Genomic DNA, 27705 nt, shown 5'->3' with positions numbered 1-27705 from the left:
GAATCACTTTTGGTAATCTTGGCGAGAAACCTTGACTCAGCTGTTTACACCAAAGTAAAGTTGTCCTTGATTGCGTCCTTTCCTCAATTGCCAATATCCATTACATCAGCAAAGTATTGCCAATTCTATTTTCTAATAAACTTTAAAGTTATCACTCACATTTCTAACTCAGTAGGTTCCATCCCAGTCTAAGCCACTACTGCATCATGCCTGGAGAACTGTAATAACCACATAACAGTTCTTTCTGTTTTCTCTTTGTCCTGAGACCCATTTTATTTTTATAGCTCTACTAATGTATAATCAACATGAAACAAACTGAATTTATCTAAAATGTGCACTTTGATGAATTTTGACCTGTGTCAACTCTAATGAACATATTCATCATCATTGATAGCTTCTTTGGGCATCTTTGTAATCTCTTCCTCTGGCCACTTCACATCCCTTTCTCAGCCCTAGGCAACTGCTGATCTTCTTTCTGTCACTATCGATTAGTCTATATTTTCTAGAATTTTATGTAAGTGGCATCATATAGTATGTTGCCTTTTGGTTCTAGCTTCTTTCACTCAGCATAATTTGAGATTCTTCTATGTTGTTTGTTGTGTGTATTGGTAGTTCATTCCTTTTTTTATTGCTGAGTAGTATTCTGTTGTATGGACATGGCACAATTATTCATCTGTTGGTGGACATTTGAGTTTTTCCCCTTCCAGTTTTGGCTATTCCAAACAAAACTGCTATGAAAGTTCATATAGAAGTCTTTGAAAATACACTTTCATTTCTCTTGGGGATATATCTACAAGTAGAATGGCTGGGCCATATGATAAGTGTATGCGTAACTTTTTAAGGAACTGACAGACTATTTTCCAGAATGATTTGAATAATTTTACATTCCTGTCAGCAATGTCTGAGAGTTCAATTGCAACACATCCTTGACACAGTTGGTACAGTCTGTCTTCTAAGCTTTAGTCAGTAGTAGTAGAGGTTTCTAGCTCTATCTGAAAGTAGAGCATTCCTATGAGACCTTTCAGAAGCTGAAAGGTTGTTATAAAGCAAAGAAGCAATGATGGTGAGCTTACATGGAAAACTTTTGGAGCTTTCCCAGACCCCAAAAGTAATCTCCCTTAGGTTTTTCCAATACCTTAGGACACATCTTGCTAATGGATGTACAAAAAAATCAGGATAAAGCATAGATGTGTACAGGCACAGTTCTGAGCTGCAGTAGCTTGAAGCTGAGATATGGAGTATAGTTCCTGGGAAAGGAGCCTGGCAGTGCCAGTCTTGCTGCTCAGAGTACGGTGTGCGTGCTGCATCTCTGACAGCTTGCTGCAGAATGAACACTGACAGTGATTTCACTTTTCACACATTTTTTGTAAAAGTGAAAATCCTTCCAGATTTCCTTTGGTTAGTAAAAGCAGGCACTAACGTAGGTCTTTTCATAAAAGTGAAGTGACATAATGTAAACTTTTCAAAAGGCTGGATACAAGTGTATTATTGTGATTTTAATTTTGCATTTCCCTAACAACTAGTGATGTTGGCATCTTTTCATGTGCTTACTGGCTATTTGTATACCTTTGGTGAAATGCTTACCCTTTTTATTTTTGAAATTTTCTTTTTGGAGTACAAAAAAGGTTTTGATTTTGATTGAAATCCAGTTTATTGATTTTTTTCATATGAATCATGCATATGGTGGCATAGCTAGCAAATCTTTGCCTAAACCAGGGTCATGAAGGTTTTCTTCTTTCTTGTAGCTTTAGATCTCACATTTAAGTCCATGATCCATTTTGAGTTATTTTTATGTATGGTGTGAAGTGAGATTCAAAATTCTTCATTTGCTTTTGTGGAGAGGAAAGAATAACTTTTACCCACTAAATTGCTTTGGCACCTTTGTTGAAAATCAGTTGACCAAAAACGTAACTTATTTTTCTCTTGGAGTCTCAATTCTATTCCACTGATCAATCATGTCTACCTTTATATTAGTGCCACACTATTTTAAGTTTTGAAATTGGGAACTGTATTAGTCCTTGAATTTGTTCTTCTTTTTCCAAAATGTTTTGATTCCTGGGCCTTTGCATTTCCATCTAAGTTATAGGATCAGCCTGTCAGTTTGTTTAAAAAAAAAAGAGAGAGAGAGAGAAACCCACTTGGAATTTGATAGGGGATTAGAGATTACATTGACTCTTTAAATCACTTTGGGGGAAAATTGCCATTTTAAAATTAGTAATTCTTCCAATCCACAAGCATGAATTATTTCTCATTATTTTCTTTGAATGTCATAGCAGCTTTCTTCATAGTAATCCTAAATTTAAACTATTCTAGATGTCCATTAAGAATGGAATAGTATAGGGGTCCTGGGGTGGCTCAGTTGGTTAAGCGTCCAACTTCAGCTTGGGTCATGATCTCGCGGTTCATGGATTCAAGTCCTGCATTGGCATCTGTGCTGACAGCTCAGAGCCCGGAGCCTGCTTCAGATTCTGTGTCTCTCCCTCTCTCTGCTCCTCTCCTGTTTATGCTCTGTCTCTGTCTCTTTCTCTTTCTCAAAAATAAGTAAACATTGAAAAAAAGAATATGTATACCTGCAGCTAGTGAAACACTGTATGGTAACTATACTTCAATAAAAAAGATGAGTATTATATAATATTCATATAATGGAATAATACACAAAAATGGAGAAGAATGAGCTACTGGTAACATGCACTAGCAAGCAACAACATGGAAGAATCTTCATACCAAAAGAGGACCATTGTATTATTTCATGTTTATGAAGTTACAAGACAGGCTTGATTAATATATGGTGACAGCAAATGGAATTGTGGTTACTGCTGGGAATTATAAACTTGGAGCATGAGAAAACCTTCCAGTATGCTTGAAATATTCTCTCCCTCCAGCCCCACAGTTTTATTGAGATGTAACTGACACATAAAAATAAATACAAATAAATCATATATATTCAAGGTGTTCAACATGATGATTTGATATTGATTCTTGCCACAATCAAGCTAACTAGCATATTCATCACCTTACGTAGTTAACTTTGTGTGTGTGTGTAAGTCTACCTAAGAGATGCTCTATCAGTAGATTCCAAATATATAATGTAGTATTATTAATTCTAGTCATTATGTTGTACATTAGTGACAAATATAACTCACTTGTTTTTTAACTGGAAGTTTGTACCCTTTGACTAGTATCTTCCCATTTACCTTCCCTAGCCCTTGGCAATTCTGCTCTTTGCTTCTTGGAATGTGACTTTTTAGATTCCACATATAAGTGAGGTCATAGGGTATGTATCTTTCTGTGTCTGGCTTATTTAGCATAATGTCATTTATGTTCATCCATATTGTCACAGATGTCAGGATTTCCTTATCTTTTTATGGCCAAACAATATTCTTTAATCTTCTTTAATTTCTCTTAGTGTAAGGTATTGTGCCTTCAATAAATAAGCCTTGTGCTTTTTGGCAAAATTTATTCCTAAGCATTGTGTTCTTTTTATGCTGTTGTGAATGGTATTATTTTCTGTTTCATTTTTGAATTGCTCATTGCTAGTATATAGGAGTACAATTAATTTTTTTATATTGATCTTGTCTCCTGTGACCTTGCTGAACTCATCATTAGTTCTCCTAGTGGTTTTGTAGATTCTTTAGATTTTTCACTATACCGGACTTTGTTGTCTATAAATAGAGCTATTTTTACCGCTTTTTTTCAGTCTGGATGCCTTTTACTTCTTTTCTTGCTGACTGCAGCGACTAGAACCTTAGTATTCTGTTAAATAGTAAGCAAGCAAAGCAAGAGTGGGCATTGTTCCCAGTCTTAGAGAAAAGCATTTGGCCTTACACTGTTATGATGTTAGCTGCAGGTTTTTAGTAGGTGCTTTATCAGGGTTAGTGAATTCCCTTCTATCCCTCATTCTTTGATTGAAAGTTTTTATTATGGATTTTGTCAAATGTTCTTTCTGTGTCTCTTGAGATTATCTTGTAGTTTTTTTCCTTTATTCTATTAATATATTATACATTACTTTATTTTCAAATGTTAAACCACCTTAGGTTCCTGGGATAAAAGCTGTTTGTCTTGGTATATAATCCTCTCCACACATTGTGGGATTTGGTTTGCTGTTATTTTGTTGATAATTTTTACATCTGTATTCATGAACAAATTGGTCTGATTTTTTTTTCTTGTGATGTCTTTGACTTTAGTACTAGAGTTAATACTGACTTTACAGAGTAAGTTGAAAAATATGTCCTCTATTTAATGAAGGAGTTTGTGGAGGATTGGTATTTTTTCTTTAAATTTTTCTGCTTTTCTTAATGGGATGACTTTTAACTACATTTTTTGTGTGTGTGTGTGTCTTCAGGTTTTCTAATTTCTTCTTAAGTCAGTGTGGTAATGTGTGTTTTTCTAAGAATTTATCCATTTCGTCTAAGTTGTGTGATTTGTTGGCATAAAGTTGTTTATAGTATTTCCTTGAAAACCTTTTAATTTCTTTAAAGTTGGTAATGATGTCCCTTCTTTAATTCTAGATCTGTGTCTTTTCTCCTTTTTTTCCTCTAGGTCAATATAGTTAAAGATTTGCTATTTTAATTGATATTTTTAAAGAACTCAGTTTTGGATTTCATTTGCTTTCTCTGTTATTTTTGTTTTCCATTCCATTGATTTCTGTCTTAATGCTTATAATTTCCCTTTTCAGCTTGCTCTGGGTTTAGTTTTCCTGTCTTATCTATCTATATCCTATCCTATCTATATAGATAGATATAGATATAGATAGATAATATATATAATTTATGGATTCTTAGTGTAACTTTAACGTATTGATTTGATATTTTGTTTTAATATAAGCATTTTAAAATGTAAATTTGCATCTAACCAATGCTTAGAGGTCAACATGATTACTTGGAGGTTGTGTTTAAACATATTGTGCTCATAAGGCTTTTTTCTGGTGCAAGCGCTCACATTCAGTCAGGGATGAGTAGATACCTGAGGCCCTCTCTTGAATGTGTATACAGCTTCAGGTATGTGTGCAGCCTGTCAGAGTACTGGGGTATTTGGGAGTTTATTAGAGCTCATTATGCCTGTTTGTTTTCTGGATCTCTCTATGAAATTTCGGGATAGTTTTTTGCTTGCTCCAAATATAGCAACCCCTGTTACCTGCAGTGTTGGGCTTGCCACCAAGATAATAGTTACTTTTGACAAATTCTCTGGGCCTGGGGCTCCCCTGACTTCACTTCTAGACTACAGAGCCTTGGTAGAGTTCTCAGCCATGCAGCTAGGGATGGAAGAAGGTAACTTTCTGGGGCTCCACAGATTCCAAGTGTTAAGGTTTAGTATTTTTTCTTGAAGTGCTGCTTCTCAGTTAATTGTATGCCTTTATTACTCTTGAGATTCTGAAATGATGGTTTCTACAAGTGTTATCTGGTTCTGGGGGACAGGATTTGGCAGACTCTTCACTTACAATTCCAAGAGTCCTGCCCCATATAGATTAATATTTGAATGTTAAATAAGCCTTGTATTCTGGAGATGAAGTACACTTAGTTACAGTGTGCTATCCTTGTTATGCATTCCTGTTTTTGACTTGCTGAAATTTTATTAGGAATTTTTGCATTAATCTTTATGAGGGTTGTTATTTTCTACGCTTCCTTGTGATATCTTTGTCTGGTTTTGAAATCAGCCTATTGTGTTAATGTGATAGATGACTTGGTATGTATTCCCTATGTGTAATTTTTTGATGATTTATGTAGAATTGATACAATACCTTCCTTAAATATCTGATAGAGTTCATCAGTGAAGCCACTTTGTATGGAGTTTTTTTTTGTCAGAAGGTTTTTTTAAAAACTAGAATTTCCACTTTTTACTAAATACAGGGCTAGTCTGAATATTTTTTCTTTGAGTGACATTTGGTAGTTTGTCATACAAGGGTTGTATCCATGTTATCTATGTTGTAGAATTTATTGACTTAAAGTTATTCATAATCTCTTATTATGCACTTAAAATTTTTAACAATTGTAGTGATGTCTTTTCTGTCCTTAGTAATATGGAAAGTACTGCCTTTCCCTTCTTTTTCCTGTTTTAAATTGAAGTATAATTGGTCTGTAACATTATACTAGTTTCAGGTACAGTGTAATTAAATATTTGTATACATTGTAAAATGATCAAAGTATAGTTATCATCTGTTATGATAAAAAGTTATAAAATTTTTTATGTTAGAATTCCTAAGATTTACTCTTAGCACCTTTCAAGTATGCAATATAATATTACTGACTAGTCACCATGTTATACATTACATTCCCATGGCTTATTTATTTTACAATTGGACTTTTCACCTCTTCATCCACTTGACCCATTTCACCCAGTCCCCAACTTCCCTCCCCTCTGGCGATCACCAGTCTATTCTTTGTACCCATGAGTTTTGTTTTGTTTGCTTGTTTTATTTTTTAGGATCCACATATAAGTAAAATTATATGTTATTTTTCTTTATTTCTGTGGCTTATTTCATTTAGCATAATACCCTCAGGTTCTGTCTGTGTTGTCACTAATGGCAAGATTTCATTCTTTTTTTATAGCTAATAGTATTTTATTACATACATATACATATATACTGGAGATCATTTTTCTTTTCCTGTGTAGGTGTTTTAGTGCTATAAATTGTCCACTAACTGGGCATTCTGCTGTATTCTCCAAATTTTGATATGTTTTGTTTTAATTTTCATTCAATTAAAAATATTTTCCCTTTGATCTTTTTAAAAATTTTTTAACATTTTAATTCATTTTTTGAGAGAGAGACAGAGTGCAAGCAGGAGAGAGGCAGAAAGGGAGAAAGATACAGAACCTGAAGCAGGCTCCAGGCTCTGAGCTGTCAGCACAGAGCCAGATGCAGGCTTGAACTCACTCAAGAACCTTGAGCTCATGACCTGAGGGAAAGTTGGCTGTTTAACCGACTGAGCCACCCAGGTGCACTGAGGCTTGCTTGGGACCAGATATTCCTTTAGGCTATGGTTAATTTTGTGCCCTGCTGAGGTAATACCCTTCTGAGTACTCTGATTCCTTTTGAATTATGAGGTTTTCCCCTCTGACTGATGGCAACACAACATTTTTCCATCTGCGTGTGAGTTCCTGGACTTGTTCTACCTTCTCCTTTGAGATGTTTTATTCCCATTCCTTGCCTCCAGCTGAAGATTTGAAGACTCTCTGTAGATCTCTTTCTTTGAAGCACTCTCCTTCATGATACCATGCCCTGTGAACTCTATCCTCCGTATGCTTTCTGAACCTCCAGCTCTGTTTTATCAACAAAGGGAATCTGTGAGCTCTGATTGGGTTGTCCATTTTTTTTGTTGTTGTTTTGTTTTTGAGACAGAGAGAGAGGGTGCAAGTGAGTGAGGGGCAGAGAGAGGGAGGAGGAGGAGGAGGAGAGACGTGGTGCTCACGGGGGCTTGTGTTTTACCTCAGGTGGGGCTTGTGCTCACCTAATGTGAGACTTGAACTCACAAAATGAGATCATGACCTGAACCAAAGTCAGAAGGGTAACAACTGAGCCACCCAGGTGCCCCTATTTTGTGGCTTTTATACTCTCCAGGCAGTAAGCTAGGAGCAAGCATAGGGTTCACCTCATTTGCGTTCTCTCTTTGTCACTCTCACTCTCACTCTCATTATCGTGTCCTGTTCTACCTAATGGTCAATGTCTAAAAACTTTTGTCTCATACATTTTGTCCAGTTTTTTCAAATTATGTCAATTAAGATGGTAAATCTAAGTCTTCTTACTTCATATTGTCCAACTGGAAGTTGTGAAACTTATATTTATCTAGCAATCAAACTCACATTTTTCAAGGCAAAATGCAAGTCAATTTTACTTTTGTATTTAGAACCTTTCAGTGTTTCTTATTGCTCTTTTAACAAATAAAGCTCTATCTATATGATCCAGTAATTCCACGACTGGGTATTTACCCAAAGAAAATTAAAACACAAAGCAAAAAGATATATGCAACCCTATGTTTCTTACAGCATTATTTCCAGTAGTAAATTATGGAATCAACCCAAGTGTCCATCATAGATGACTGGATAAAGAAGATGTATGTATGCATATAATAGAATATTACCCAGTCATAAAAAAGAAGGAACTCTTGCCATTTGCAACAGTATGAATGGATCTAGATAATATAATGTTAAGTGAAACAAGTCAGTCAGAGAAGGACAAATACCATGATTTCACTCATATGGAATTTAAGAAACAAAGAAAAAGGGGACAAAAAACCAGACACTTAAATTTAGAGAACAAAGTGGTGGTTACCAGAGAGGGATGGGTCGGGGGATGAGTGAAATAGGTGAAGAAGATTGAGTACACTTACTGTGATGAGAACTGAATAATGCATATAATTTATTGAATCATATTTTATACCTGAAACTAGTGTAACACTGTATGCTAATTATACTTGAATAAAAAAATAAAGTTTTGTATAATCTAGGCCTTTTTAAGCTTTATATCATGGGTATGTTTTCACTGATTCTATTCAAGCTTTATTCCTTTCTTTTCCTCAGATGTATCGCCAATCTTGCATTTTTGCTTATTATTCTATTCCCTTGGAGTATGCTTACTCCTTTCTTCACGTTTCTAACCATTCTGTGTCTTTTTCTTATTTATCACTTCCTTACTAGGAACTTTTCTGATCCAACTATCTGATACAGGACTTCTAACACAAGTGATTCCATCATGTGATCTTGTAACACTTATGAAAGTGTTGTAATTGTCTTTTTTATTTATGTCTTTTATCCTTTGTACTTATTGATAGTTAAGTATTTAATTATTTTAAGAATTCTTTTCCCCAAATTTTGTTTGTTTGTTTATTTGTTTATTTGTTTAGAGTGAGCACGAGCTGGGGAGGGGGGAAGAGAGGGAAAGAGAGAATTCCAAGCTGGCTTTGTGCTATCAGTGCAGAGCCTGACACAGGGCTTGATCTTACGAACTGTGAGATTATGACCTGAGCCAAAATCAAGGGTCGGACGCTTACCTGACTGACTCACTCAGGTGCCCTGATGGTAACATATTTATTATTTTCCTTAACTAGAATATAAGCTGTGTTGTCTCCCTACAACATAGTAGGAATACCTTAAATATCTGTTTAATACACATAAATAAGCCTTCCTTTACATTTATTTTTTATTTAGGATAATAAAATTTCTCTGATGTTAATAATGTATATTAATGCAAAGTATAGGTTATGCCTTTTGATATAACATAATACCATTAATTTGTCTATAACGTCAGTGAGACCTATATTGAGAAACAGTGTAGGATCATGATCTGTTAATATACATGGGTAAAACATCTCTCTTTTTGCTTAAGAGTAAAATTAAGTCTTTTATCTCTCTGTCCACAATAAATGGCATGGTGTATGGAAACACAGCAGGTGTACATGCTCATTAAATATTTAATAAATAACTTAATAAAATTGGAAATCAGAGTTTTATAGTCTGTATATTTTTTCTAAATTTCTTTGTTACCTCTAATCTGGAACAACTCAACCCCAAGTAAATTTGTTGATAGTCAATGGCAACAAAATCTGGACTATCTTGATTTCTAATTGTGTCCTATGAGCTTTGATTTGATACAAATTGGACATGTTAGAATTGTGATTTATTAGAAGGAACTTAAAAGTTACCCAGTCTTACCTTTTCATCTAATTTATCATGTCTTAGATTTATTACTTATATACACACTTGTATCTATGTTATTCTGCCTTGAGAACTTCAAAGTTGGTAGGTTGAGAAAAATCTGTTATAATATTCCCATGACTATTTGATTTTATGTTTTAACCCAGGATAACTTTCCTCTGCACAGTGTTTAAATGTCTTTCTCTGGTTAAATGAAGCAGCAGCTACATACAGTGTCTGGTTTATTCACCAGATATTATTACAGAAGACAAACCATATAGATGGAGCATATTTTGTTTTGTTAATATAACAGTAAATTGAACCCATACTCATTTTTCATGTGGAATACTGAACTAAGTGTAGATTATTTTAATACTTACTAAGGCACTAGAAGAGTATGTTAGACAAATTTCCATCTGAAGCAATATTATTTTTTAGAATAAAAATTAAAACATAGTCTAGGTAAATGTTAGTAGCTGTTTGATATATTTTCTAAGAGTTTAAGTGCTTCAAAATAAAAATACCATAATTTTTCATGCTAAATATGTTTTTTTTAATCCCAAAGTTCAAGAAATAGGAATTTCCCTACTAGAAGGCCTGTTAGAGTTATGGATGAAGATTGTAGAAGAATGGATGAGCAGAGACAGTCAGACTTTATTACTGAAAAACAATCAGCACAACATATTTGGAGAGAAAAAAGAAGAGAAGTTTCAAATTTTTTTGAAGATGTGAACCAGCCAACAACCAGCTGTATATCAGAGAATTGTAACTCTTTTATTAATGAAAATGTGATCAGTTTATTAAACATAAATCAACAAAGAATAAAGAAAACCATTGACAAGTGTGGTTATGTCAGTATTGGGGATGATTATGCAAACACAAGTTCTGATAAAAATTATTCAACTGATAGATGCATTAGAAGTATTTTTACAGATCCAGAGTTAACTTTTAGTAATTCTTTTAATGAAACAAATTATCCAGAAAGGTGTCAGCCAAATGAGAAGTATCAGAAAGAGTACAACAATAATGAGAGAAATACTTTTACTACATCTTTTGAGAAGGATTGTTACATAGCCAGCTCTGAAAACAAAGGTGAGTGTTACACATGGAAAATATAATCTATTGTATTTTTTTGTTTTTATTTTTAGGTTGTGTGTGTGTGTGTGTGTGTGTGTGTGTGTGTGTGTGTGTGTATGTAGGGAGCCTTATGAAATTAAAATTAAAATAGCATTCTATTATGTATTTTGTATCAGTAATTTACCTCTGTATGGGTCATAAGCTTCAAATTTAAAAAAACAGATAATCTATGTTAAGGTTTTGGTTCAATGCATACTTTTATTTTTAAAGGAAAATTTGAAAGTGACTATCAAGAGAAATCACCACAGAATGAAATCCAGAAACATCCAGTGAATCATACGTAAGGTTTTAGTAAATATGGGGAATACAAATCAGGATCTAGTGTAATGCATGTTGAAGGTTTAAACTGATGCAAAATGAGGTAGGCAAATAGCTGTCTGAGGGTGGGTAGACCAGCCTCAAGGATGGCTTAGCTCAGAATCTTGATAATATCACCACATTTGAGAGTATGGTGCTAATATTTGTGTGAAAAAATATCTGGAATCATAGTCTTGATTTGGGAAAACAAACTTATGTGTATAAGAAACTTATATGCCCACAATAATGTCAGTTTATTAATTTATAGTAAGAAAAGAAGAGTCCCACGTATAGCAATGCTTACTTGCATGGTAAGCATATTTCCTAACTTTTGGCAGTTCTTTATGGGAAGGTTGCTTGGTTACTATAAAATCAGAACAAGAATGATGGAATTCAAATATGAATAGTGTAAGCAAGCATATTAACAGTCTATGGGACTGTTATTATAGATAGTTAAATAAAAGGTTTAGTTTCAGAATAGCCCAAACTTTTCTTGATAGTAATTATGATCTAGTCAAATTTTGGTAGTTGAAAATCGTGAGCTAGGATATATCTTTATTCTGAAATTACTATCTTATGGAAATATTTAAAATGTTAATAAAAAGAGTACATAGATGCTATTTTTATGTGGTTGAAATAAATTAAAATATAGATTCACAACTTTTATTTTTTTAATTTTTTTTAATGTTTTATTTATTTTTGATACAGAGAGAGACAGAGCATAAGAGGGGGAGGAGCAGAGAGGGGAGACACAGAACTGGAAGCAGGCTCCAGGCTCTGAGCTAGCTGTCAGCACAGAGCCTGACGCGGGGCTCGAACCCACGAACGTGAGAGCTGACCTGAGCCAAAATCGGAGGCTTAACCGACTGAGCCATCCAGGCGCCCCGATTCACAACTTTTAAAGCCAACAAGTTAGCTACTTTGATGACATATACCCAAATTTTCAGAAACTTTTGAGTAAAAAACAACATGATAGGCCTTGAATCTTAGATTGTACTTTATGGAAGTAAAGAACATGGTTCCCCAATCTGGCTACAGGTCCACATCACTTGAAGGGGTGATTTTTTAAAATTAAAAATACCAAGTTTGATTCACATATAATAAATAAGCACTTTAGGTTGGAGCTTATGAATCTTTGTCTTTTGAAAAGCTTCCCTTGTAATTCTGATCTGAAACCAACTTTGGAAACAATAATTTAGAATAATAGTTTTCAGTAGGATTAAAGCACACTTAAAAAACATCTTATTTATGATCCTTAGGAGTAATATCTCTTCGGAAGAATTGCATTCTAAGACATCATGGGACTTGAAATTTGATAAGGTAAAGTACATCTTACATTATGTTTCCAATTAAGTCAGTTGTACTATGTCATGTTTTAGTATTGTCAGTTTATTTTGATTGATAGTTAATCAGGGTACCTGAGTGGCTCAGTCGGTTAAGTGTCTGACTTTGGCTTAGGTTGTGATCTCATGGTTTATGGGTTTGAGCTGACATCCTGTGCTGACAGCTCAGAGCCTGGAGCCTGCTTCAGATTCTGTGTCTTCCTCTCTCTCTGCCCTCCCTCACTTATGCTCTGTCTCTCTCTCTCTCTCTCTCTCTCTCTCTCTCTCAAAAACAAATAAACATTAAAAACAATTTTTAATTAGTTTTTATCAAAAAATATCTTGTTCATTGTTTTATTTTTTACTTTGAGGAAATTACAGGTTAGATTTAGAAATAAAATTAACACCCTTTTAGAAACTATAACATGCTTTAAGATAAAGCAATCTAGATACTTAAAAATTTTTTAAATAAGTCCTATAAAATTTTTTCCAAGATGAAAACATTTAGGTTTCAATATCCTATGCTCAGCATAGTTATATGTTTAAGAATACAGTAAGATTTATGAGCACTAGTTATGTAAGTTGTAACTGCTGCTCATAATAAGGGTATGATTGTTTCAGCAGTCCAGGCTTTGTGCTAGGATCTTTAAGTACTTTATTTCTAATCTCTAAGAGCTTGATCCTATAAGATCTTCAATGCAAAAGAGACTCAAAATTCAGAGAGATTAGAGAACTTATTCAAGGTAACACACTCAAACCAGGATTCAGATTCTTACCTGACACTGTATTTTCACATATACTAAGTGTTTTTCTTTTTCTCTTTGATAAATATGCACTGAATACATATTGTGTATTCATATAATAGAATTTATTGAGGGTCTCCTATAAGCTAGACACTGTTGCAACAGTGGTGAAAAAAAGTTTTTGTTCTTCTGAAGCTTACATTCTTTTATATACCAGACTTTGAAAGGTACAGAGATGAAAGGACATGGAACCTATATTTAAGAAGCTATAGGAGCCAGCCTGAAACAGAAAAAAAGAACCTAGTGCATTTAGATACATTGCTCCATTTGAGATTTTTACAAATGTTAGTAGGAACTTAGTAAAAGACACCTCTTCTAAGTTTCCTTTTAGTTTTATGGTTTCAGTTCTCACATTTAGATCTTTAATCCATTTTGAGTTCATTTTTATATATGGTGTACATAAAGTGGCCCAGTTTTGTTCTTTGGCATGTAGCTATCCAGTTTTCCAGATGTCATTTATTGAAAAGACTCTTCCCCATTGTTATTCCTTCTTCCTTTATTGTACATTAATTGACCATATAGTTGAGGGGTTATTTCTGGACTCTCTATCGTGGTCCACTGATCTCTGTGTCTGTTTTTGTGCCAGCACCATATTGTTTTGATTGCTGTAGCTATGTAGTAACCTTGAAATCTGGGATTGTGATACCTTCAGCTTTGTTCTTCTTGGCCTTAGCAACATGTTTCTGATTAGGCGAGGGAAACAAAAGCAAAAGTGAACCAAAATACACCCAAATAAAAGGCATTTGTACAGCAAAGGAAACCATTGACAAAACAAAACTTCAGCCTTCTGAATGGGAGAAGATATTTGCAAGTGGTATATCTAATAAGGAGTTAGTATCCAAAATATATAAAGAATTCATACAGCTTAGCACCAGGAAAGTAAACAGTCTGATTTAAAAATGAGCAGAGGACCTAAGCAGACATATTTTCCAGGGAAGACAAACAGATATCTAACAAACATATGAGAAGAATGTCAGTATCATTAATCATCAGGGAAATGCAAAATGGAACCACAATGAGATGTGACTTCACACCAGGCAGAATGGCCAGTATCAAAAAGATAAGAAAGATAAGAAATAAGTGTGTGTGTGTGTGTGTGTGTGTGTGTGTATGCCAGTGTTTGTTGCAGTGTTATTCACAATAGCAAAAGATGGAAACATCCCAAGTGTTTATCAACAAATGAATGAAAAACAGATTGAAGACCCTCTATTATGTCCAGGGTTCTTGTAGGATCTTCAAGAAACTCCTTTTGTAGAACCCGAGATCCTCTGAGCAAGTGCCACTCTGCTCCAAGATAATGAAATGACGACAGCACTTCTTCTTTTCCTCCCCCTCCTTCCTCTCCCGTTTCTTCTCCTTCTCCTCCTACTTCCTCTTCCCCTTCGCCTTCTTCACTTGTCTGTCTCCTAAAGTGATGGAAGCTTCTGGACCATGTCACTGTGTATCCTGATGCCCTCATCCCCATCTTTAAGGATGAATCCAATGGCAACAAAGTTTTATGGAAAAAAAAAAAAGAGAAGCCAGTGTGGGCCTCTTGCAAGAATGTAAATTGGTGCAGCCACTATGGAAAACTGTGTGGAAGTTCCTTAGAAAGTTAAAAATAGAAATATTGTAGTCAAGTAATGCCATTACTGGATATTTATCCAAGGAAACAAAAAACACTAATTTGAAAAGATATATGTACCCCAATGTTTATTGTAGCCGAGATATGGAAACAACCCAAGTGTCCATCAGTAGATGAATGAATAAAAAATTGTGTTACTGTGAAAAGGCTACCCAGCCAAGAAGCACATTTTCTAATCTTCCATGCAACTAAGTTTGGTTATGTGCCTAGATCTCAAGACAGAATGTTATGAGTGGTGATGTGCATCATTTTCATGTACTGTAAAAAGTGGGGATTATTTCTCCGTGTTACCCCTTATGTGATAGCTGGATGGTAGTGACATCCTAAGGGATGTTTGCAGCTACAAGATGGGAGGGACTGAGTCTCTAAATCACTAGTTGGAGGAGAAGTACTGACCAGGAAAACTCATCTTAGATTATTAAATAAGAGTGAAATAATTGTGGGGCACCTGGGAGTTTCAGTCAGGTGAGTGCCTTGACTTTGGCTCGGGTCATGATCTCACAGTTCGTAGGTTTGAGCCCCACATTGGGCTCTGTGCTGATAGCTCAGAGACTGGAGCCTGCTTCGGATTCTCTCTCTCTCTCTCTCTCTCTCTCTCTCTCTCTCTCTCAAAATAAATTAATATTAAAAGAAGAACAATATAGCCAGTGCCGCACTGTCCCTTGAAGCCGTAGTAGCTGGGAGGCTTCCCCTGACACCTGCTGTTTTAGGTCATGTGGAGGATGGGTAGTGGAAGGAATTGAGGACATTGGTTGCAGAATAGGAAAATGAATGGCTGAGGAGGGTGAAATTTGTTCTCTTCAAAATCCTCCAGTTCTCTGCAAAGCTTCTATGAGCAGAGATGTATTTGAATTCAACAAATAAGATCTCCGGGAGGAGGGGCAAGATGGCGGAGAAGTAGGGAGCTCTGTAATTTTCACCAGCCCACATCTATCAAACTGAGAGGGACTGAAGCCACAAGACTCTGATCTGCAAGAGTGGGAGGAAAACACACAGAGTCCAGAAAGAAGACAAACTCAAAGGTGCCTGAATGAGTGTGAACTGGGGAAATAAAAACGGGCCGGGCCCTGGTGGTGTGGAGAGGAGGGAGCCCCAGCCCAATGCAGAGCTGGGGTGAGCTGAGGAGAGCACGTGGAGCCCTGGAAAGACAAGGGGAAGAGAAAGAGAGACTGAAAATGCTCATAGAACTGTCTCTAGAGAAGAGAAAAAAACTCGGCCAGGGACGGAGAGGGATATTACTATCATAATCACATCATATCATTATAACTGCTGGATGCTGGGAGAGAAGTCTGTTCCATGTAGCTGGCACATTCTTCCTGGGGCTCGGCACGCCAGCGCTTAGTCCAGGCGGCTCCAGGAGAAACAGCTCCCTGATTCTCCCTACTCCATCCCATCTGGGAAGCCGGCCACCAGCGGGAATACATCTTATCTCAGGCAGTGGCATTAAAGTGCATGGACTAAGATTTGGAAACAAGGCGGGGCTTGGAAAATACAACTTCGCTCATCCACAGCACAGGGAGATTGGACTCAAAAGAGTGGCTTACAGTGATTGGTTTGAGAAGGATTTGGGGTGCCGCCATTCTTCTCCCTCAACCACCAAGGTGGGGCCTTAAGAGAGCAGCCCCCGAGACCTACCTACACCAAACCATGCCAATCGGTGTGGAAGAGCTGAAGTTTTGTTTTTTCTTGCCGTCCAGATATATTTTCCCTTATCTCATTCTTATCTTTTTCTTTGGCTGGTTATATGCTTTTAGACTATTGTCTTTTGTTGTTTCTGTCCCCTCCTTTCCTTTTCCTTTTCCTCCTCCTTTTCCTTTCCATAATGTAGTGACTGTGATACAGAAACCAAAGCCAAATATGGAAGTTTAAAAAAGCCTTTATTGGGAGGGCTCCTGGGTGAGGTTCACTAATCCGAATGGAGAGGAGCCAGAGAAGTTGGGCCTGGGAGCCGGGTAGTGCTTTTTTTTATGGTGTTGGCTCGGGGCGGGGAGGGTGGTATGAAGTATTAATACTTTTTTTTTACATTTATTTATTATTGAAAGAGAGAGACAGAGCACAAGTGGGGGAGGGTCAGAGAGAGAAGGAGACACAGAATCCGAAGCAGGCTCCAGGCTCTGAGCAAGCTGTCAGCACAGAGCCTGATGCGGGCCCCAATCCGTGAGCCTCGAGATCATGACCTGAACTGAAATCAGTTGCTCCGGGAGAGGACGTGTCCGTTGTTCAGGGTGGAAAAGTTCGATGAATGGTTTCCTCGAAGGACTCTGGGTGGGGGAGTGTTGAGGTAGTGAGTAGCTTCTTATTGTCTGGGTGCCTGAAGGTTACACCTGCTTCCGTGGCCAAACATCCTGACCTTTTTGGTATGAAGGGCACCGACTCAAATCTGGCTACTTCCTGCTGGTGAGAGGCAGTGTGGGGTCTCATTGGTGGTCGGGATTTCAGTTGGGAGGCGGGTATAAGGGTGTAGTAGGAGCTGATTGACTGTGACCCGAGAGACCTCATGGATCTGTTCCTGGAGAAACTTTAAAATGCAAGGAGCCAGCATTAGTAAAAGGCAAAGGATTAGGAGGGGCCCTAGAATTGGCACTAACCAGGTTGGGAGAGTGGAGTGCCGCAAATTAGATATGGGGTTTGGCTGCTGTTGGTGACATTGGAGGTCCTCCTTGAGTGCTGTGAGGACGTTGATGTTGGTTTTGACCACCCCAGATTCGTTGATGTAGTAGCAACATTCTTCCCAGAGGAAAAGGCAGGTTCCCCCTTTGTCTGTGGTGAGAAATCAAGGGCACGGCGATTGTGGAGGGCCACTTGAGCGACAGAGGTGATCTGGTGTTGGAGGGACACCAAGGACTCTGCTGAGGCCTCAACTGCCAGCCGAAGTTTTTCAGCGAGGTCCCTAGACGTGCTGGTAGAATGAATAAGAGCCTGCTACCCAACCCTGCAGCCACCAGAGATGACGCCAGGGAAACCCCTACAATGAGGGGTAGGAAAACTGCTCATTTGGATTGAGTTGGGACTGGGTGTGGTGAGGAGAGGAGGAGAAATTCAGCTCTGCCATATAGAGTGAGTTGGGAGGGAGACAGGAACACACAAGAGAGTTTGATTAGAGTTGAGCGTTTTGGAAAGGGTGTTGTTACACCAAAAGAACCCCCTGGGAGAAGCATAGTGGGGGGGGCAGGTTTGGTGAGGGTGGTGTTGCAGATGGCCATGTTGGGGATCGAGTAGCAGACAGGAAACTGTAGAGCTAGGGGATCCTGGGGTAAGGGGATGTTGTGAAGGCTAATTTGAGATGGCATAGAGGTGGGCACTGGAGAAATGGAGTTATAGGCAAGGGCAGGGGGACCACAATTAAAGGAGGGTGATTTAAAGCAGCACACATAAAACAGTTGGAAAGATTTGTCATGCCTGTGATATTGGCTAATGGAGTTTCCTGGCGAACTAAGGTGAGCCAAGAGAAGGGGTCTCTTTGGGAAGGGTGACAAGGCTGTAGATTGGTTAATAAGGCCTTTTCCTGATGATGGATGGCCTCAGATTGGGTATTGAGGGAGGAAAGACTTCCATGATAACATGGGTGTATATTCGGAAAATTTTGAGAGAGCCTGTGGGATAGGAGTCAGTGCTCCACCTGTATATTTTTCCCTCAACCCCCTTAACCCACCTGTCATCCCAGGGGTCAGGGATGTTTAGGTACTATTCTGATCTGCCATTGGTGGTGAGCTGATAGTGATGGCGGAGAATGCCCCGGATGTCAGTTGGACTATGTGGATCTTACGATAAATGTAGGGGGAGCTGCCATTGGTCTGGATCCACTTGGTGTGACATGACTGGTCAGTCTGATCATAAGTGAAAAAGATTGCCAGGTTGGACCACCCCCGGGTGGTCAAGTGGAAAGCAGAAAACTTTAGGGAGATGGAAGTTTGGCAACCCTCAGGTTGGCAGTCTGCATAGGTTAAGAGTTTAGTAAAGGTAGTGTTGTCTTGGGACCATGTCTCCTGTAAATGGAAATGCCAGCGGAAGGGGTTAGGAGATTTGGAGGTTGTTGGGGGTAGGGTTAGGAGATAGAGAAGGAGGGTTGCAGCAGATGTGGAGTTTAGTAGGCCCCAGGGGTGGGGCAGACCATTCATCTTGAGGGGGTGTCCATTTGTGTCGAGACAGGTGGTACCAGCAGGTATGACCCAGAAGTTTGGCTGCAGAAGGTGTGGTGAGTATTACAGTACGTGGCCTGGTCCACTGAGGGTTGAGTGTGTGTGGTTGGAGTTCTTTAAGGAGAATGCGATCTCCTGGCATTAAGGGGGCTTCAGAAAGTGGGTCCTCCTTGCTGTCTGGGGTTTGCAGATAGTTGTCTGTGTGCTGCCTAAGGAGGTTTCAGAGGAGGGATAGGTAGGGTAGGTAGCTTATGAAGGGAGGGGTGTTAACGAGATTGTGGCTGAGAAGAAGGGCCTTCTGTAGAGTTCAAAGGGACTGAGGCCCGATGGGGTGCGGGGAGTGACGTGGAGTTGGGTAAGGGCCAGTGGGAGTAGAGAGGGCCACAAGATGTGGGTCTGGAGGGTGAGTTGGGTGAGATGATCTTTGAGTAGGCTGTTGACCTGCTCAACCTTACCTGAGGATTGTGGGCGGTAAGGGATGTGATATTTGCAGGAGATCTGGAGTGCCTCAGAGACTAGTTGGATCACCTTGGAGATGAAGGCTGGTTTGTTGTCAGATCGGATGGTCCGTGGGAGGCCGAACCTAGGGATGATGTGTTCCAGGAGTATAGAGACCACTATATCAGCCGTCTCATGGGAGGTGGGATATGCTTCTATCCATCCTGTAAAAGTGTCAACAAAGGTGAGGAGGTACCAGAGAGACTTATGGTGGAGCCTCGGGGTAAAGTCAATTTTCCAGTCTTCTCTGGGCTGGTGGCCTTGGCGTTGGTATGTAGGGGTACAGGAATGAATTTTCCCCCTTTGGGGATTTACTGCTGATCAAACGGAGCAGGCAGTGTGCACTTGTTGTATGGTCTCTTGGAGACCCGGAAAGTGAAGTAAAGGTTCTAAGAACTGATAAAGAGCCTTAGGGCCTATGTGGAGGGACTGATGTACATCACCAATTATGGTGGGTGCCAGGTTCCGGGGAAGAGCCAGTTTATTTTCCACAAATATCCAACCTTTGTCTGTTTCTATATCTCCCATGGAAATTAAGGTGGCTTGTTTAGCCGGCTCAAAGCATGATTGATGTGGGGTAGACAGGAACATTATTAGGGCTGGTGGAGGGCCAGTAGTGAGTCCTCAGGCTGTCGAATCAGCTCATGAGTTTCCTTGAGCAACAGGGTCTTTGGGAGACTGGTGGCCCCGACAGTGAACAACGGCCACCTCTTTAGGGTATTGGAGTGGCTCTAAAAGTCTCATGATGAGGGGGCCATTTATTGCTGGGGTTCCCTTTGTGGTGAGGAAGCCACGCTCTTGCCAGGGAGTTGAGTGTGTGTGGGCAATGAGAAAAGCGTATTTGGAGTCAGTGTAGATGGTAACCCTGTGTCTTTTGGAGAGTTGAAGGGCCCTGGTGAGAGCTATGAGCTTGGCCTTTTGGCAGGTTGACCCCTTTGGGAGTGAAGCTGCCTCAGTGGTATCGGTTAAAGTTACTACTGCATAAGCTGCTTATCGCCAGCCATCAGGTCCAAGTACAGAACTGCCATTAACAAAAAGGATATGATCTGCATGTGGTAAAGGCTGGTTGTGGAGACCAGAGCAAGGGGAGGTAAGGGCCTCTGAGTTGGTGGCAAGAATGTGAAGGAGATGGCTGTGGGTGGGAGTGGGTAAGAGAGTGGGTGAACTGAGTGCAGGGGAATGCAGTGGAATGATGTGGGTTTTCGATAAAGAGAAGGTGGGACAGTTGGACTCAAGAAGGTTCGAGGTGGGCTAGAGATTTATGGCCTAGGAATTCAGTGAGGTGATGGGAGGAAAAGACTGTTAGGGATTGTCCCAGAGTGAGCTTGAGGACCTCTTTTGTGAGTTCAGCAGCCATTGCCAAAGCGCAGAGGCAAGGCTGCCACCCTCTAACAGTAGGATCTAGTTGTTTTGAAAGGCGATGGCATAGTAGATGGGGCCTACTGGTTGAGCCAGGAGACCTGTAGCTATTCCTGTGTAGTCATCTGTGAATAGGTGGAAAGGAAGAGAGGAGTTGGGGAGAGTATGAGTAGGGGCCATGGTTAGGGTATCTTGGAGTTTTGAAAAATGCTGTCTAACCAAGGTTGGGGTTTTAAGTGGCCCTGTGGGGTTTGGCCAGGATGGGAAAATTGGTAATCCAGTGTCGAAAGAACCCTACCAGTCACAGAAAGGAAAGGATCTGATCTGCGGTTTGGGGAGATTGGAGATCCCACAGAAGTTGGATGCAATCGGTGGTGAGTCCCTTGGAGGTGGGGGTTAGGGAAATTCCTAGGTATGTGACAGAGGGAGTACATAGTTGTGCCTTAGATGAAGAAACGTGGTAGCCCCATGCACCCAAAAAGTTTAGGAGAGTGGCGGTCCCTTTTTGAGAGTGATGGAGGGAAGGTCTACAAAGTAAGAGGTCGTCCACGTACTGGAGGAGGATATTTGGCTCTGGATCGCAGAACGTGAGGTCTCTGGAGAGGGCCTGTCCAAACATGTGGGTCCTATGTCTAAAACTCTGTGGAAGGACCGTCCAAGTAAGCTAAGTGGAGGTGTGGGTGTCAGGGCCCTCTCAAGTGAAGGCAAACAGAAAGTAAGAGTCTGGGTATAGAGGCACCTTGAAGTAGGTGTCTTTGAGATCAAGGATGGTAAAGTGTGTGGTGGAAGGGGGAATGTGAGAGAGAAGGGCATGAGGACTGGGGACTACTGGGTGTAGGGGCACTACTGCCTCATTTATGAGGCGGAGGTCCTGGACCAGCTGGTAGGCCCCTGAGGGTTTGCAGACAGGGAGAATGCAGGTGTTGCAAGGGGAGTTAGTAGGAATAAGGAGCCCCTGTTCTAATAGGTGGGTAATGATAGGCTTAAGGCCCTGTCTATGGGCCTCTGATATGGGGATTTGGGCCCACAAGGGAAAGCCAGCTCCCTGTTTAAGGTGAACATGGACGGGTTGGTGGTGAGAGGCAACCACTGGTTTGGAAGTCCCAAACAGATGGGTTGATAGGGTTGGGGAGGGAAGGGATGTGGGACCTCGGGTCCAGAGAGAGAAGAGGCATCAGTAAAAGAGTGGTTTGAGCAGAAGGGGGGCAGATACAAATGGAGGTCCCCAGTTTTTGGAGGAGATCACGTCCCAGGAGAGGAGCAGGACATAATGGAATAACCAGGAAGGAGTGTGAGAAGGGGAATCCATCAAGTGAGCAAGAAAGTGGAAGGGTTTTAATTGGGCAAGAGGATGTGCCATCAATCCCCACTACTGAGACTGGTGAAGGGAGAGTAGGGCCCCGAGTGAGACGGCAAAACAGAAAAGGTAGCCCCCGTGTCCACAAGGAAGGAAAGGGACTTACCCACTACCTGGAGCATTACCCTGGGCTTGGCGAGAGTGGGGGGGGGGGTTCCCCAAGTCCGGTCTTTGTCAGTCATCTGCCAGCCCGAAGAGTTCTAGTGAGGGACTTGTGTGGTCAGATGGTCCCCTGTGTTGACGTGCTGAAGACAATCTGACTGAAGGACATTTTGACTTCCAGTGCCCCACCTGTTGGCAGGCTGGGCAGTGCCTGGTTGGGGTCCCTGGGTTGGGGCATTGGTGGGCCCAGTGGCCCTCAGTACCACATTTGAAGCAAGCCCCTGGCGGGGTGGACTTTGTGAGAACCCCCATTTGTTGGCCTCTGGGGCCTGCCCAGCCTTAGGGCTGCCACCAAGGCCTGGGTTTTAAGTGCTACCTTCTGCTTTATGTGAGCCTGGTGACAGGCTTCAGCCATCTTCTCCCGAGCATTAAAGACTTTAAATGCCATTTTCACCAAATCCTGTATTGGGGTTTGGGGGCCCTCCTCTGCCTTTTTTAGTTTTTTTACAGATGTCTGAAGTTGACTGGGTAATGAAGTGGGTAGTGAGAACCATGGCTCCAGTGGGGGAAGTGGGGTCAAGGCGGGTGTATTGAGTGAGCACCTCAGTGAGGCGGTTGAGAAAAAGAGCAGGGTTTTCCTTTGTGCCTTGTAAAATTTCCCTTACCTTATCAAAATTGACCACCTTGTTGGAGGCAGCCTGCATTCCCGCCAAGAGGCACTGAAGCATTTGGTCTCATCTACCTCAGCCGTCTTGTCCTGCCTGATAGTCCCATACAGGGTCTGCCGTCAGGACGGCGAGGGCCCCTACTGGCATAGTGGGGTCTGTGAGGTAGGCTTGGTCTGCATGGTCCCAGGCTGCTGCCAGGATGCAGTCTCACTCTTCAGGGGAGAGAGTGAATGCCTGAATGACAAAAATGTCATGCCAGATGAGGTCGTAAGCCTGGGTGAAGTAGTGGAACTCTTTAATATAGGCTGCAGAACTAGTGGGAAAAGACCCTAAGCGCTTTTCTATATGGGATAAGTCCTGGAGGGAGAAAGGGACGTGGACCCAGGCCACACTTTCAGCCCCAGCAATCTCCCTAAGAGGGCAGAGGAGGTTAAGGTCTGGGACTGTTTGAGAACGGGGTCCAGGATGTCAGGGGTTGTAGTGGGGCTGGTAGAGGAGTGAGGGGGGACAGAGGTGGGTGGTGTAGGTAGTGGTGGGACAGGTTGTAGAGAGGGGGGCCGAAGGAGGTAGGGGATCAGGATTAGGGTATGGGGCTGTCATAGGGCAGAGAGGGAAGTGACAGAGTTTCAGGAGGGTTGGAGAGAGGTGACGGAGTGTTTTTCTACTCTCTGGTAGGGGATGGAGGGGTTCTGGCCAAAAGAACTTGGGTCGTGGAGCATGAGGAGCAGAGGGAGGAGCAAGAACATAGATCCCAGAGGTCTGAATATATGGGACCTCAGGCCATTTAGCTGTCCTCTGACAAATTGTACAGATCCATTAAAATTTGGAAGTTGAAGGTCCCCTCAGGTGGCCATAGAGACTGGTTGTCTGGTTTGTACTGAGGCCAGGACTCAGTGGAGAAAAAGATGATGCGTTTACACCTAAGATCCTCCGAAAATCCCAACCGGTTGAAATTAACAAGAAGGCATCCCAAGGAGGGGGTCTTTGGGTTGAATTTAGAATGAATTGTTCTCATGGTCTTTTCACCCAGCAAATGGAGACAGACGACAGGCGTCTCTCAGTCTGCAACTCCATTTGCGGATGAAGGAGAGAGAAAGAGCAGTGGAGGACTAAGGATGTCTCCCCAGTCGATCAGGCCCAGAGTCACAAATGATGGGGGATATCCCTGATGTGGTTGCGTTTGTGGACAGGGATCCCAGGAGAGGGTAGGAGACCGGGGAAGAAATCAGTTAACTGTTCCTTTAAGACAGAGAGGATAGACAGACAAACAAACAAACAAGGAAGGAGAAGGGGTCAGTTTGCCTGCCTGACCGCTTCCCTCACAGGGAATTAGTGCCTCTTGGCTTTGGCAGATCGGTATAAGCGCCTGACTCAGATCAGGCACTGGGCCTGATTCTACCTTGAGTCTTATGAGGTCACCATGGGACCGCAGGTTGAGGCCCAGTCAGACTCCATAAGAGAAAATCTGGTGGAGTCACACATACACACACATGCCGTTCATACAAGCTCTTACCCTGTCAAAATATTTGGAGAGGTGAAGTCCTTGTTGAGGGAGAGGAGTGGCCCCTGACTGAGGTCAGGGACTCAAAACTCCTCTTGGGTTTTGGCCTCAAATGTAATGTAGTGAACATGATGCAGAAACCAAGGCCAAATATGGAAGTAACAAAAGCCTTTATTGGGAGTGCTCCAGGCAAGGTTCACTGGTCCATACAGAGAGGGGCTAGAGAAGTTGCGCCCAGGAGTGGGGTAGTGTGTTTTTTGTTTTGTTTTGTTTTGTTTTGTTTTTTTATGGTGTTGGCTGGGGGTGGGCGTTATGAAGCATTGATATGTTTAGGTAAGGTAATTTGTTGGTAGCTGTTTCTTGTTCCAGGCGAGGGGACGTGTTTATTGTTCAAGGCAGAAAAGTTCAATGAATGGTTTCTTGAAGGTCTCTGGGTGGGGGAGTGTTGAGGTAATGAGTGGCTTCTTGTCATATGGGTGCCTGAAGGTCCTACCTGCCTCTGAGGCCAAACACTTTCCCCTTTTGGTTTCTTGTCTGATTTGTCTATGTGTTTCCGTGCTTTTGTTCCCAGTGTATTTGTCTGTTTTCCTTTTCAAGGACTACCTCAAGAAATAAGCCAAAGTACACATGGTGGAGAGTCCCAAATAACAGTTGAGTAGGAAAATAAAATAAAGGCACAACAAGAGAAACAGAGACATCATTAAAAGAACACTTTTTGAAACAACAGTCCCTGGAGAGTAAATGAGCCTCCTTTAATAGAGCCATACTAACAGGTGCACAGTGTATAATGAGCTTTTAAAACTGACAAGAGACAGAAAGCTAGCCAAAGTGACAAAATGAAAGAACTCTCTAAAGAAATTCCAGGAAGAAGTCACAGCCACAGAACTGCTTAAAACAGATATAAGCAATATAACTGAACAAGAATTTAGAACAATTGTCATAAAATTAATCACTGGGCTTGAAAAAAAATCATCAGAGAAGCTATTGATACAAAGACTAGGGACCATCAAAATATCTTTTAAAAAGTTAAAAAAGGTTATAAATGAGGTGCATAATAAAATGGAGGCAGCCACTGCATGGATTAAAGAGGCAGAGAGGAGAGTAGGTGAATTAGGAGACACATTTATATGAAAAGAAGAAGCCGAGAAAAAGAGAAATTGATACAGGAGCATGAAAGGAGAATTTGAGACCTGAGTGATACAATCAAATGGAACAATATCCATATCAGAGGAATTCCTGAAGAAGAAAGAGAAAAAGTTCCTGGAGTGCTTGATCACATTATAACCAAAAACTTCCCCAATTTGGGAAAGGAAATAGACACTAAAATTCAAGAGGCACAGAGAACTCCCCTAGGATGTAACTCAAATCGACCTTCAGCACAGCATAGTGAAACTGTCAAAATATAAGGATAAAGAGAATTCTGAAAGCAGCTAGGGATAAAAGGGCCCTAACATACAAAGGGAAACTTATCAGAGTGGTTACAGACCTATCTAATGAAACTTGGCAGGCCAGAAAGGAATGGCAGGAAATCTTCAATATGATGGACAGAAAAAATATGCAGACAAGAATCCTTTATCCAGCAAGTCTGTCATTAGAATAGAAGGAGAGATAAACGTTTAAAAAAAAAATAGAATTCATCACCACCAAACCAGCCCTACAAGAAATCTTAAGAGGGACTCTATGAGGGAAATGTTGCAAGGAACAGAAGGTACCAGAGACACCACTGCAAACATGAACTCCACAGAGAACACAATGAATCTAGACCCACATTGTTCAATAACACTGAATGTAAATAGACTGAATGCTCCAATCAAATGACACAGGGTAGCAGATGGATAAAAAACCAAAATCTCATCTATTTTCTGTCTACAAGAGACACATTTTAGACCTGAAAACACCTTCAGATTGAAAGTAAGGGGATGGAGAAATACCTATCATGTGACTGATAGTCAAAAGAAAGCTAGAGTAGCCATACTTATATGGACACACTGGACTTTAAAGTAAAGGCAGTAACAAGAGATGAAGGACGTTATATAATAATTGCAGGGTCTTTCCTTCAGGAAGAGCTAACAATTATAAACATCTGTGTGCTGAATTCAGGAGCACCCAAATATGTAAAACAGTTAATCACAAATAGAAACAATCTTATTGATAAGAATATGCTAATTTCAGGTGATTTTAATACTCCACTTACAGCAATGGATAGGTCAGCCAGACAGAAAATCACTAAAGAAACAATGGACCCGAACGACACATTGGAACAGATGGAATTGATATATTTAGAACTCTGCATCTTGAAGCTAGGGAATTCACCTTCTTCTTGAGTGCACATAGCACATTCTCCAAGATTGATCACATACTGGGTCACAAAGCAGCCCTCCATAAATACAAAAGAATTGAGATCATACCATGCGCACTCTCAGATCACAATGCTATGAAACTTGAAATCAATCACAGGAAAAAGACTGGAAAACCTCCAAAAATCTGGAAGTTAAAAACCACCGTACTAAAGAATGATTGGGCCAATCAGACAATTAGAGAAGAAATTAAAAAATATATGGAAACAAATGAAAATGAAAATACAACAATCCAAACTCTCTGAGACTCAGCAAAGGCAGTCTTAAGAGGAAAGTATAATGCAATCCAGGCCTATTTCAACAAACTAGAAAAAGCGCAAAGTCAAAATCTAACAGAGCACCTAAAGGAAGTAGAAGGGAAGCAGCAAGAGCACCCCAAACGCTGCAGAAGAGAAGTAATAAAGATCAGGGCAGAAATCCACAATTTAGAATCCCCAAAAAACAATTGAACAGGTCAATGAAACCAAGAGTTGGTTCTTTGAAAAAATAAAATTGATAAACCTCTAGCCAGACTCCTCAGAAAGAAAAGAGAGAACACCAAATAGACAAAATCATGATTGAAAATGGATCTGTTACAACCAATTCCTCAGAAATACTAGCAATCATCAGAGATTACTATGAAAAATTATATGCCAATGAAAAATTACATGCCAACAAACTGGACAATCTAAAAAAAAAATGGACAAATTCCAAAACACGCATGCACTACCAAAATTCAATTGAGAAGAGATAGAAGATCTGAACAGACCCATAACCAATGAAGAAGTCCAATCAGTTATCAAAAATTTCCCAACGAATAAGAGCCCTGGGCCAGATGGCTTCCCAGGGGAATTCTACCAGACATTTAAAGCTGAGTTAATATCCATTCTTCTCAAGGTATTCCAAAAAATTGCTCATCTACAAAGCCAGCATCA

General features: G+C 40.4%; 1 protein-coding gene across 1 annotated transcript in view; it reads left to right on the top strand.

The window, feature by feature from the left end:
• Window positions 1–27705, top strand: part of C10H12orf40 (chromosome 10 C12orf40 homolog) — a 106663-nt gene that overhangs the window by 43714 nt on the left and 35244 nt on the right. Inside the window, 3 exon segments of the mRNA XM_029955512.1 lie at window positions 10193–10719; window positions 10975–11044; window positions 12321–12381. Coding sequence (XP_029811372.1) covers window positions 10193–10719; window positions 10975–11044; window positions 12321–12381 — 658 coding nt within the window.

This window comes from Suricata suricatta, chromosome 10 (assembly GCF_006229205.1).
Source record: "Suricata suricatta isolate VVHF042 chromosome 10, meerkat_22Aug2017_6uvM2_HiC, whole genome shotgun sequence".
Lineage (NCBI taxonomy): Eukaryota > Metazoa > Chordata > Mammalia > Carnivora > Herpestidae > Suricata > Suricata suricatta.
This window is presented reverse-complemented; position numbering and strand designations above follow the sequence as displayed.